Raw genomic sequence first — 13,674 nt, 5'->3', positions numbered from 1 at the left:
TCTTCATCTAGTAAAGGAACCTTCACAGAAGCGCTATGACAGAAAACAGCTTCTTTCAGAACTTCCAAAGTACACAGCAGCAGGGTGACTTTTTAAATAAGCTAGAATGTTTTACATTGAATTATTTTTCCAATGATTCAACAAATCATTCAGGCCTACTGTGTGCCTAGTGCTGCTCACATAGTTGTGATAAGATAATCTGTGCACTTTTGGAACTCTTACAGTTGGACAGACATATAGTTACACAGATAATTAATCGCAATTGCCATAAATGCCAGAGAAAAAGAATCATGAATGCACTTAGCTGGGAACCCTGATCTGCAGTCAAGGAGGCTTTCTTGTCCACCACATTTTGGCATACTCACCTGTCATTTATAGTAAAGACAAACAGTAAAAAAAAATCTACATCTTCATGAATGGAACATAGTTCCTAGATGAGAGAGCATACACCTGTCACTCCAGCAACTCAGGGGCTGAGGCAGGAGCAGCACAAGTTCAAGGTCAGCCTGGGTCACTTACTGAGACCCTGTCTCAAAATAAAATTTTAAAAAGGGCTGGGGATGTAGCTCAGTGGTTGAAGCACTTGTAGCAAATGTGAGGCCCTGGGTTCCATCACCAGTACCATGTGCACATAGACTGGGACATGCTTAGGTAAAACAAGCTACAAGATGGGATATTATTGAAGTTCAAATTTCAGTTTATTTTTTAATCACAGGAACTGGAGTTTTAAAACTGTTATATGCAGTATGATAACATCTGTGCTTACAACCAAAGTGCACAGAAGCACACACTAGTTATAGTTACATTGTTGGGGGCATAGATACAGAACACATGTTAAGAGAGGCACCTGGGTTGGGCCCCCAGAAATCCTAAACAGAAAAAAAATCTACATCAGGGGGTGAAGGATTATAGGTCATTATTAATAATAAAACAAACTTCTATGTACATAGGTGACTTTTTTCTGAGGCATCTGAGAGTTATTTTTATATATTACAGTCAAATATTGAGTGTGTCTGAGTATATATATTCTACATAACCACAAAATAGTTAATAAATACTGCAACAATAATCTGTGTCCATATTCTAAGTCAGCTAGTTGAACCCAAAATGTGCTCAAAAATTTTAAAGTAAATCTCATAGCTGGGGATACAGCTCAGAGTACCTGCATAGCATGCATGAGGCTCTGGATTCAATCCCCAGTACCAATAAATAAATAAATAAATAAACAGTAATCCCAGTTATTTATTTAATTGCTACAAATACCAATCTGAATGTTTATTCAATGTGAACATATTTTACATAAACATAAGGCCATCATCACACCTAATAAAAGTAGCAAAATTCTTGGGTATGAAAAACAACGTGATACTCACAAGATGTCTAAAACCCAACCCCAGCAATTAAAGAGGACAAAGAGCAAATAAAAGTTGCATCTTACTGTGGCAACAGGATAAACCAGTCTGACCACTTTGGGAAGTTATCTGGCATCAATCTCTCAAAGCCGAGAATCTATACTCCAGATGGGATGAAGAAATAGGTCAAATAATACTCCCATGGTAACATCTGCAGCAGTTCCAAACTATAATCAAACGTGCACTGTCAGCAGGAAGAAGAGAAAAATCATAACCAAAGAGCTGAGACTCCAGCTCAAGAGGGTGAAGGCTGAGGAGTGATGGAGCAAGGACGGCATCATCAAGTAACCACGGAGCTTTCACGCACAGAGACATTTGGCTTTGTTTGTCTGGCAGTCCAGCCTGTTTTAGCCAATTCTAAAAGCACCTGATAGGAAGTAGAAATGATGAAGGTAATTTTCACACACTCAAAAACTCATTCTAATCACAAATTCTAATCTTTGCTATAGTCATGTATTTATAGAAAGCTGGAAACCAGCCAGTGTAGGCTTATCTTCCCAGCCCTGCCCAAAATGCAGTCAGAGGTGGGACATGAGAGAGCTGTCATGCACTCCAGTGTCACAACACAGTGAACCAGGCACCTCCTGGTGCCACATCCCCTTGGACTGTAGGCCACACTTGAGCCAGCCCGTTGGGCTGCCCATGTTCTCCTCCAGTGCCTACCAATGCACATAAGCAGTCACTCAAATGTTTACTGAGTTTAAAAAAACGGTGACCACAAGGTGAGTGGCTGTGAAGAACACATGGAGGAGTCCAGATGAGCCAATTTGCACAGTAATTAGCTAAATACGCCATACTTGAAAATCTCTATCCCAAGGAATCTCCAAACTCCCACTCTCTCTTCTTGCACCAGAAGTGTGTGCAAGAAGTGTGTGGTACACCCACTATGTGCCAAGAAGTTTGAAAGAGCTAACACATGTACAAGTTCCCCCACTCGGTTTCCCAGTACAGTGGAGAGACACAAAATAAATAATATTTTAGAGGAAGGTGATAATAAGAGGAATGAAGGAAATAAGACAAAGACAGTAAGTGGTTCCTATTTCACAGTGTGGTCAGAGAAGGTCTCTGTGACACAGGGACACCCCAGTGGTGACAGCAGGAACTGAAGGCAGAAGTTGTGTGGAGATCTGGGAACACATTCCACAGAGGGCACTGAGGACACTCGTGAGCTCACAAGGCAGAAGAAGAGTCAGGCTACCCAAGGCCTGGTTACAACTGTCAGGTTCTGGTGAGATTCACAGGGATGCAGAGCCCAGGATCTTCTGAACACAGACTGCTCTCTAGTCACAACATAGGTGGCAAATGTATTCACCACACACATCTATGTGAAAGTACAGAACGCGTTTGAGTGTGCGTGTGTATGAATTCTCAACTTTCACACAGTACACAGTACTAAAACTGTGCTGAAGCAGAAGGGTCCTGCAAGAAGGGTTCCTATTAAGAAAAGCTAAAGCTTATTTTAATATCCCTAATCTAATCTTGTATTTTGGCACAAACAGACATCTTACATGTATGTGTTAACTCTTCCTTAACCATTAATAGCCAGCTCAAAAACAGAATCACTCAGTTTGACTATCTCTGGTACAGCTAATAATTTCTGTCTTTGTCCTTTAACACTGAGAACCATGCTCCTTACCACTGTACCAGATTTTTCTCATTTTTCTAAAATTTTTAAGATGCAAACACTTAAATAACTGCATAAGCACTTACTATATATATCTTATAAAATACATAATGCATAAGTGAGCAGGACAATCTATTTGTGGCGACTTCCAATGGCCAAATGTTGCCTTGCTCACAGCAGCCCCAGACAGCAGCAAGCCCTCCTGGGAAGTGTGCTCCTTCAGGAAGTAACCGTCACCATCCCTGGGGACCTCAGTGCTGGAATCTACACACTAGCTCCAACCCACCTCTTTCAAATTCCATTTTCAAAAACTCAAACATCAAATCATCCTCAGATAATTCCCTTTCCTAGCCCCTTCTTTTCCCTAAGAACCCCCCACCCTGACTGCCCCAGGTCACACTTCTGCTGTATACTCAACCACACTTGCTTTGGTAAGCTTTGCTTTCCCCAAATCAGTAAAAGGAACCAGACTGGGCCTGAGATGTGACCTAACTACACATTTCAAAGCAAGACTCACTAGTAAAAACAGAACACAGTAAGGCACAGTGGCGCATGCCTAGAATTTAGCAGCTTGGGAGGGAGAGGCAAAAGGACTCTGAGTTCAAAGCCAGCCTCAACAATTTAGTAAGGCCTAACCAACTCAGTGAGACCCTGTCTCCAAATTAAAAAAAAAAAAAAAGAGGAAAAAGAAAAGTGGGGGGCTGGCAAAGTAGACCCGTGGTTAAGCACCCTTGAGTTCAATCCCTAGTACCAAGGCGGAAAAAAAACAAACCCTCTACCCATGCAGAACAAAAAGCCAGATGCAAGAGTCCACACCTGTAATTCTACTGACTGAGAAGGCTGAGGCAGAAAGATCTCAAGTTCCAGAACAGCCTGGCAAGATGGTGTCTCAAAATGAAATTTAAAATAGTGTTGGGGATGCTGCTCTGTGGCTCTGAGCACACCAGGTTTCAATCCCCAGTGTCACAAAACCAACAACACCAAACACTCTTTTGCAAGTTTTTGGTACTCATATGTCCACTAGTGTTCTGCTAATCTTCAGTTGCTCCCTACACAAACGAAGTCCATCAGGTGAGTCTGCACCTCCCTGATGAAAGTGTAGGAACAAGAGGGAAGTGTACAGGTGCTATGGTGCATACTTGTAGTCTCAGCTACTTAGGAGGCTGAGGCAGGATGATGCCAAGTTCAGGGCCAGCCTGGTCAACTTAGGGAGACCTGTCTCAAAATAAAATCTAAGCAGGGGTGACCTGGAGATACAGCTCAATGTTAATAGCACTTACCTAGAATGTTTGAAGCTCTGGGTTCAATCCCCAACACCATTATTGCGGGGGGTTGGGCACTGCACAGTGCATAGCATCCCTAGAAAATACGTAAGTGCAGTCAGGCAAGGTCTGGTGGCCTAAACTGGGGACAATGTGGGGAAGGGAAGCAACTGGGAAGGCAGCATGGAATCAAGGATTGAAGGGTGCAGGTACACCTGTAAGAAAGGCATGCCGAAGGCCCTGGACCACCACACCAATTCTGACAAGTTCAAAGACTCATGACACTGCTGGTTGGCCTTCCTGAGTTTCTGCTTTGCTTCCAAAGTGCTGGCATGGCCAGGGCAGCCCACCTCAAACTGCACAGAAACTCTTTGCCCTAGTCCCTACCCCTGTCTACATCCTAAGGCTGTCAAGAGCTTTCTCATGTGAATGCTACCACTTCCAACTATAAACCCTTCAAGGGATCCTCATTCCTTTAAGAAGCCAACTGCCTTCTAGTTTTTCCCATCTCAATTCCTCAAGGGTACCATGGATCACATTCTGGCAATCTCCAAAACAAAGCACTGCTTTCCTCCTCATGCCCCATTCCTCTGTGGATGTGCTTCTCCTGTTCAGAGAGCACTGGGCTCTTGTCCTGTAAGTGAACGCACACTCAATGCCTCCCCAGTTTGCCCAAAGGTGTACAGTGTCCTGCAGCTGCTCCCCAGGAGAGACTAGTGCCTTCTGCTGGGCCTGAGGGATTGCCAGGGTAAGAGACACCCAGGACTGAAATAATCTAAGGGTCAAGAGTCTTCTCCACTGAGTGACCATTTCCAGCCTCACCACACAATGGCAGACTGTTCTTGTCATTCAAGTCTCTGCCCCTACACCTTATACACTGTTTCAAACAATTTTCTATGACCATTTGTTGGAATATTGTTTCAACTCTACTGCTCTTATCTATGCTGCTAAGAATTATTTACATTTCTTCAACACAAAAGGTGTCTCTACAGAGCACCTGTTCTAAGCAAACCCCACAGGTTGTACCTCCCATTAAATGGCTTTTAGTTAGGCACAGTCCAAAGCAACCCTTGTAATATTAGTAATATTTTAAGTACTTATGTACTTTCTTAAACAAGGCCTGCATGAAGGCAGATGTGTGCTAGGCAAATCTTGGCTACTAACTAGCTGTGAGACTGTAAACATTTGATGAAACCTCTCTAGAATTCAATTTTTTTGCCTCTAAAAAGGACTAGAAACAAATTATTTGTTCACATGTTCATTTTTGTGCTCTCTCTTCACCACTAAGCATAAGCTTTCTGCATCCCTCACCTAGTTACTTCTATTTTTGTTGAGCAGGAGGAAGTTCTATCAATGATGAATGAACTCAAATCCAATGCAACCCAAGCAAGATACTTCTGGGGAGAACTTCATTCCACGAGTCTAAGATTTACTTAAAAAAAAATACATGAGTCAGGAAGATGGAAAAGATGGTACTAAATAAAGGAAAACAACAACAAAATAACCCAGAACAATGAAACAAAATCAAGAGTTCAGACACACAGGTACGCACAAGGCTAAACCAAGTGGAGGAGACCACAAGCTCCTGCCTGCAGTCCAGCAACCATGCTCCTCGGTGAATACCATACAAACCCCTCCATGAGAAGCAACCGCAGCTCTGGTCAGGCTGCAGAGCCCAGAGGCAGCCAGGAGGCCCTCCAGTGGGCAAATGGATAACCACAGCCTTCACATCTGGACAGGGAATATCATTTAGTGCTAAACAGAAATGTGCCATCAAGCAGGACAAAGGCATGGAGGAACCTCAGGGGCATGGTCCTAAGTGGCAGGCCTTGTACTTTGAGTCCAACCAGATGGCCTCTGGAAAAGGCAAGTCTACGGAGACAGTGCAGGGTCAGTGGTTGCCAGGGGCTGAGGAGCAGAGGAAGATGAAAAGGCAAAGCACAGAGGATTCTTAGGGCACTCTAACTACACTGCATGACAACTCCAACAGTGGAAGCATGCCATTACCCATGTGTTCATGCAGCACAGGAGTGAGCCCTGGTGTCAAAATGGCACATGGGTGACAATCTGCTGTCAGTGAAAGTTCATCAACTGAAACCAATACACCCCTCTGGTGAGCTCAGGTACAAGATGTCAATGGAGGGGTAGATTACAGGTTTAGGGGGGCAGAAGGTATGTGGGCATTCTCTGTATTTTCTGCTTTCTTTAGCTATAAACCTAAAATTACTCTCTGAAGGACAGTCATGTGCCACTTAACAATGGGGATACATTCTGAAAATGTGTCATTAGGCTCTTCTGTCATTGTGCGAAAACCAGAGTATACTTACACAAATGTATGTGGTATATATAGCCTACTGCACACTGGGCTGCATTAGTTACAGCCTCTGCTCCTAGGTCATGGTGATCACACACGAGAAAACGAAGCAATCAAGAGATGCAGAAAACATGAGCAGTATGAGCTGCTGACATGACACAGCACGCGGTTTTACAGCGTTTTTTAGTAAAGAGAAGTACACTCTACAATAGCAATGAGGACTAGGGATGTGGCTTAGTGGCAGAGTGCTTGTTTCGTATGTCTGGGGCCCTGAGTTCCATCCTTAAGATCGTCAAAAATAAATAAATAATGATCATGATTCAAAATAAAATAAAGACAGAAACCAGTCCCATCATCATTTGTCTTCATTTTCATGCTTTGTACATGATTATATGGGCTATACTTAAAGGACTGGCAGAGCAGTATCCACAAACAAATGAGTAGATGCAAGAGCTACAATGCCACTGGATAATAGGAATTTTTCAGTTCAGTGCTTATTTTTTTTTTTTTGGGGGGTACTGGGGAGTGAACCCAGGGGTGCTTTTACCACTGAGCTACATTCCCAGCCCTTTTTATTTTGAGACAGGGTCTCACTAACTTGCTGAAGCTAGCCTCAAACTTGGGATCCATCTGCCTCAGCTTTGCAAGCAGCTGGGATCACAGGCATGTACCACTGTGCCCAACTACATTATTATCTTATGGGACCACCATATATGCATTGATGGAAACATCATTATGCTACCGGTACAGTAAATAAGAATGTTCACTGCAGCTTTTATTAAAAGAAAAGGGGCGGGGAAAGGACTATAATATTCAAATATTTATTATTAGAGGCAATTTTGTTTAAAAAAAAAAAAAGACAACAACTAAATTATAGTACAGCCATACTTTGTTATAGTCAAAAAGTAACTGTAGATGTGGTAAGATGGAACAAAGTCCCAAATATATTTTGAAGAGCATATTGATGAATAGTTTATATTTTGTGATAATAGTTTATATATTTATTAATATGCATAAAATGTTAGAAAAATATGTATTATAAACAATGGCTATGAAAGAGCTTTCACTATCTACATTATGTGTTACACATTGTTCAAATGTTTTACAGTACTGTGTTTTTAAGTTGTAGATGGACACAATACCTTTATTTTATTCATTTATTTTTATGTGGTGCTGAGGATCAAACCCAGTGCCTCACGCGTGCTAGGCAAGTCCTCTACCACTGAGCTGTAATCCCAGTCCAGCACCATTTACTCTTATAAATAAGTTTTTAACTAAAAATTTTGTAATAATCTTAAGTAATCCTAAGAGGCAGAATCTCAACAATTCCTTTGAGAGAAAAAGAAACCAACAGAGAAAAGTCAGGGATCTATAGGCAAAATTTCTTGCAATTTGCTAAAATCTACTCACATTCCAATTTCCTGATTCCACCTAAAGTTCAAGTCAATGATGAACAATCAAGATTCAACATTCCTTTAAAATAAAGGAGAAAGGCAAGTAGCAAGTAGAAAACTACTTTTTTTGCCTATTACCAAGAAGAAGAACTAAGAAAGATGATAAATGACCAAGAGAATAAATTCTGTATAGTTGTATTCTCTATACTTGTAACACCAAAATTACATTTTAATGCCTAATTTTGATTAGATCACTAGTCAAGGGCATAATTCCCAAACTCCACAAGTACAAACCTACTCAGAAAAACCTGACTGACATGAAAGAATGCCACATGTACACGTCCTCACACTTGGGCAGTGAAGCAAATCCCTTCTAATTCACAATCCCATTCCTAGGAATGCAACCCTAAAAAGTACTAAAACAAAAGAAAACAAAAAATGGACAGAGGTCTATGACTCAGTTTTTAATGGCAGACTGTTTACAATAGCAATGAATTTAAAACAATTTGAATTTTCAGTACAGGAATGGCTAAGTACACTGATAAATCCATAGGATGAACTATTAGTGTTTTAAAATGTCCACAAGGCATTTTAACAATGTGGGAAGTGCTCAAAACAACACACACACACATATACACCCATCATCTCATTTCATCTATACAATACGTAGGGGGAAAGTGACTGTAAGAAACATTCCAAAATGTTTAGCAGTTATTTCTGGGTGATGGGAAAATGGGTTAATTTTTCTTCTTTGTGCTTTTCTGTTTTCTAAACTTTCAACAGTATATAAATGTTACACCTGGATAGAGTGGTGCATGCCTGAAATCCAAGCTACTTGGAAGCTAGTAATGTTAAACAATAAACACAATACTCTCAATCTAATGTGATTTTTTTAAGGAGAAAAAAATCTGTTTTGTGAGTTTACGAAAGCAGAATAGTGGAGGAAGGATAGTAGCATTTTGCAAGATCACAAGTTTGAGGCCAGTCTAGGCAATTTAGCAAGATCCTGTCTCAAATATTAAATTTAAAAATACCTAGAGATGTAGCTAAGTGGTAGAGTGATTACTTAGCATACATAACACCCTGGGTTCAAATCTCAGTACTTAAAAAAATTTTTTTACTTTTAGATTGGTCTGTAAGGTTTAAAGCTTTAACTAATACTGAGCAGTGACTAAACTAAAACTACAGGAGACTGGGGTTGTGCCTAGCATGCATGAGGCACTGGGTTCGGTCCTCAGCATCACATAAAAATAAATAAAGTAAAGGTATTGTGTCCATCTACAACTAAAGAATTTTTTAAAATAAACAAACGATAAACTAAAACTGCAAATTTATTTTAGGCAATAAGCACCATTTTAAAACCTACTAACTTTCTATATTCTGCTCTTTCCTTCTAGGTCTAGAAAAAAATATTAAAATCAAATTCTGACTCCAAAGATTGTAACAGGTAACAAAATACAAATATGCAAAAGATGCTAATATAATCTTGGCTTGCAATGACAGATGGACGGTGGTAGGAGTGAAGACAGGACTGAGACTTGAAGGACTCAGTCTGAGAGACAGGTTCAGAGCCCAACCAGAAGCCCAGTAACTCTGGACAGCACTCTGGGCTCCATCACATAGGATCCATGCTGGTTCTACATACCCATGTGGAAGGCAAGCTGTAAAATGAAAGCAGGAACTTTCCCTTGGGTTACCGTGGAGACTGAAAGCTATGGGAACACGGACAGCATTTCAATACCTGTTGTGCTTGGCATAAAGTTCAGCAAATGCCCACCCTCCTCAATATTCAGTTCTGTACACCACACCTGAAGATGAGCATTATGAACAGAATACGTCCAGGAAGGCAACACGTGGAAAGAGACTCCACAATCAAACCACCTTGAAGAGCACTCACAGCAACTAGGCAGGTCAAACTTGGACTCAGAATAAAGGAGACAGGATGACTCATGTGAAGCAGACTTATTCAGCAGAGCCCAGCAAACAAAGCTTTACAACACAGGGAGGCAGATTTTCAGCTCTCTTTAAGAAAGAACAGTATGTTCAAAAATGGCATAGATTGCTTTTTTAAGTCCCTACAAATGCTCACAAGGAAAGAAGAAAATCAGGAAATGCTTAGAAAGGTCTTCTCGAACATGGCAAAGGCATCAGAAATGCCAGTACTCTTTCTCTGCTATTCTGTTCTTATAAAAACTCGTTCAACAATAGCTTGATGGTGATAAAATTAAGATGTTCTTTTGAGTCAGGCACTCTGACACATGCCTGTAATCCCAGAGGCTTGGGAGGCTGAGGCAGGAGGATCATGAGTTCAAAGCCAGCCTCAGCAATTTAGGGAGGCCCTGTTCCAAAATAAAAAATAAAAAAGGGCAGGGATGTAGCTTAGTAGTTAAGCACTGCTGGGTTCAATCCCTAGTACCCCCCCCCTCAAAAAAAAAAATCACATTAGATTGAGAAGAGTATCATATTAATTATGTTTAACATTACTACAAGTAGTTCAATTTCCATGTTCCAGGGAAGGTACTATACAAAAAAAACAGATCCCTCTGAGTCAAAATTAAACATATTTCTTTGTATGTAAGCTCTTAACAACTTAAATATGCTAACATGGATGCTGAATATTCATGAGGAGGATACAGAATAGGCATCATCTCTCATACTGTCTTAGCACTGGAAATCCGTTAACACCTACTTTAATACTGCAAAATATAACCTAGGAGGAAATCTTAATCGAAGCCTAAGAGTTCCAGTTTTCACTGATGATTCAAGAGATTCCTTATGACCATCATCATTGATAAATTTCTAAGTCTTACCATACTGCAGAACAATTATTTCTAACCTATGTTGTCAAAGATCTCTTAGAGGATCCAAGGTCCTTTTCTTCAGAAAAAAACTGTACATCAGATCAAAAACACTGCACATAAGTTCAGAATTAACAAAGCCCATAAATGCCATCCATAGACCTCCTCCAAAAAAATTCTCAAAAGGAGGGTTTATCTTCAAGTTATGGTGAAAATAAGAACTTTGAAAATGGCAAAGATTCATAGTAATATTGCAGATGTAAAATTAATCTTGAGTGAGCAGAGAGGACAGAAAATACAACTAATATTAACAGCTATAGAAACCCTATCTCTTGTCACAAAGGAAACTCAGTGTAACTCACTAAAATATTTGCCTAAAAAAATTTCACACACTGTTAACAGAAAATTCAGAAATTTTATTTCCGGGTAGGCTCAAGGATTAATAGTAAGGCCTCTTTCCAATAATACACATTTGCCCTTAATGATCTTCCAAATTAAGACTTGTGTAACTCTTTGTCCTCATAAATCTATAAACTCCCAGCTGAGGGAGTTAATAAACAGCATAATTTTCTTTCCACTCTGAGTCATTTCTCCTACTTACTTCAATAGTAGCTTATACAGAATTTTGAAGGAGAAAAAAAAAAAAATTAAGATCAAGAAACCACAGGTTAGGAAGCCAAAGTAAAGAAAACCATACTTTCAAACTCTACAAATGACTTAAAAATGTGAGAGAATGCAGTATGCACAGGCACTCCCAATGTGGAGAAGCCGCCCCGGTCCCATGGCAGAAAGGAAGGCTTCCAGACTTACGCTTTGCCTCGGACAGATTCTGATTGGGCGACCAGACCAGCATGCCAAGATTGTCCCGTTCTTGACTGCGCCTTGCCAGTTTTGCTGTGAAAAGAAAAAAAAAGTTTTCATTATAATTTTATAAATTAAATATAATTTAGCAGATATAATAGCAAGCAGTAAGTAATACCAGCACTCTGGCCTTCTAGGCCCCAAGTAGTGAGAACAGGGGCCTCTTTTCCTGAAGCTGTCTGAGACATCCATGCTTCCCCAGACAGGGCATGGGGAAGGAGCAGGCTGCTGAGACCCTTCTATCTCCAGGTCCTTTCCTACCTGATTTTTATTTCCTAAATACAGTGCATATGAGGCAGGTATCACTGTTGCCACCTGCTAGGTGGAGAGACAGCACAGCAGGGCACAACAGGGCAGAGCACCCAGGGCTCCTTCCCCTCTCTGCCCTCAGGTACACCCAGAAAGGAGCTGTCTGCCCCCCAGGTTCTTGCAAACTGTGAGTTCTCCATGTGCACAGCACCCTTACCTTTCTCTGCCAGTCTGACTTTTCAGTGACCTAACAACACTGGTACAAAGATTCTATCAACAGCTTTAACCATTAAAAATTTTTAACCAGAAAAGCAGCTTCTAAAATGTCTTCAAATTCTTAAAAATCTGTGATGCAAAACAAAAGGCCAACAGGTTTATGTATGCCAAGTGTCCAGCTGACCACTGGTATAACTTGATTAACTGCAAACAAATGTCATATATTACAACAAGGACATTTAAAGCATCATCCTTTTTCCTTTTCTATTTTTTGAAATGTATTCTTATTATAGTAACCTCAGGATCATTGTGCCTCAGTCTCCTGAGTGGCTGGGATCACAGGGATGGCTACAGCAATGGCCTTTTTCTTCCAGTCTTATCATAACTGCCTCTAAAATGTGACTAAAGTTATGGACCCCACTCAACCAGAGGCAGAAACAAATAAAGAAACACCACCCCTCCCCCCCACTATAAATAGGGAATTAGGAAATGCAGGGTCTGGTAAATTGAATTTATGGATGGAACAAGGTGTGAAGCATGAGGGGACAGGAATGTGACCAAAAAAGATAGTGGTGACTACCTTTGAGTTTGCCTTTTTATATACTTCTGACTTTTAGAAAAATACTGATGGTACACATAATCTAAAAATAAAATTAAGTCAAGAGAAAAAGCCGCCTCCCAAGTGCCCTTTCTTTAAGGGAGTAAATCCACACATGAGGGTGATGCCCTGTAGCCTCTTGCCTCCTGAAGACCTCCTGCCCACACTCCACAGTTAGGTTGTAGTGGACAGACAGGCAGGACAGACAGACAGGCATTCAGACCACAGCAACCAAAAGCATGGATTTAGCAAATAAACACACAAAAAGGTGTTTACAATTATCAGTCATTAAGGAAAAGGCAAACCAGAGCTCCATGAAATGCATTCACATTATCCACTAAAAGATACCACACTACAGACATTAACAATCCCGAAGTGGCAGAACTAGAATTCTGTGCTGCTGGTGAGAGTATGAAACAGCAGTATCACTTTGGGGGAAAGGTCTGACAGTTTCTAACATTGTGGTGTATCCATGAATGGCAAACAATTCAGCAATAAAAAGGAACACTAAACATGAGAACACAAATGAATCTCAAAATAATTAACATCTAGTCAAAGAGTTACACTATGGGAAGGAAAGGGTTTTTAGAAAAATTCTAAAGGAATTTTTAGAAAAGATTTCCTTTAGAATAGGAATAGATAGGAACCGATGGTAACAGTGTGAAATCATGGTTTACAGGATCAACTAAACTGTATCTGTGGCATATACACACGTATGCACTTATTTCCCACAGTCATCCACCAAGAGGGTCTTGAAGGAATGACAAACCAGCAAGAGTGAGTACATCAGTTCTCAGGCATGGTTTCCAAATATCAATAAAAGAAACTAGCACTCCTTGAAGAAATGGTTTATTCGAGGGCTAGGACAGCAATATTAGAAACACTACAATATTTTGTTATGCTAGAAAGTAAGAAGGCACTCAGAGAACAATGAGATCTATCTCCT

At 40.6% G+C, this 13,674-nt stretch overlaps 1 protein-coding gene across 1 annotated transcript in view; it reads right to left on the bottom strand.

Annotated features, from left to right (window-relative positions):
* Positions 1-13,674, bottom strand: part of Rcor1 (REST corepressor 1) — a 131,368-nt gene that overhangs the window by 38,145 nt on the left and 79,549 nt on the right. The window contains exon 3 of the mRNA XM_047538626.1: positions 11,615-11,698. Within this exon, the coding sequence (XP_047394582.1) occupies positions 11,615-11,698 (84 nt within the window). The remainder of the gene's footprint in view (positions 1-11,614; positions 11,699-13,674) is intronic.

Source organism: Sciurus carolinensis, chromosome 2, assembly GCF_902686445.1.
Source record: "Sciurus carolinensis chromosome 2, mSciCar1.2, whole genome shotgun sequence".
In the NCBI taxonomy this organism is placed as follows: Eukaryota; Metazoa; Chordata; class Mammalia; order Rodentia; family Sciuridae; genus Sciurus; species Sciurus carolinensis.
Note: the sequence above shows the minus strand (reverse complement) of the source record. Positions and strands in the feature narration are given on the sequence as shown.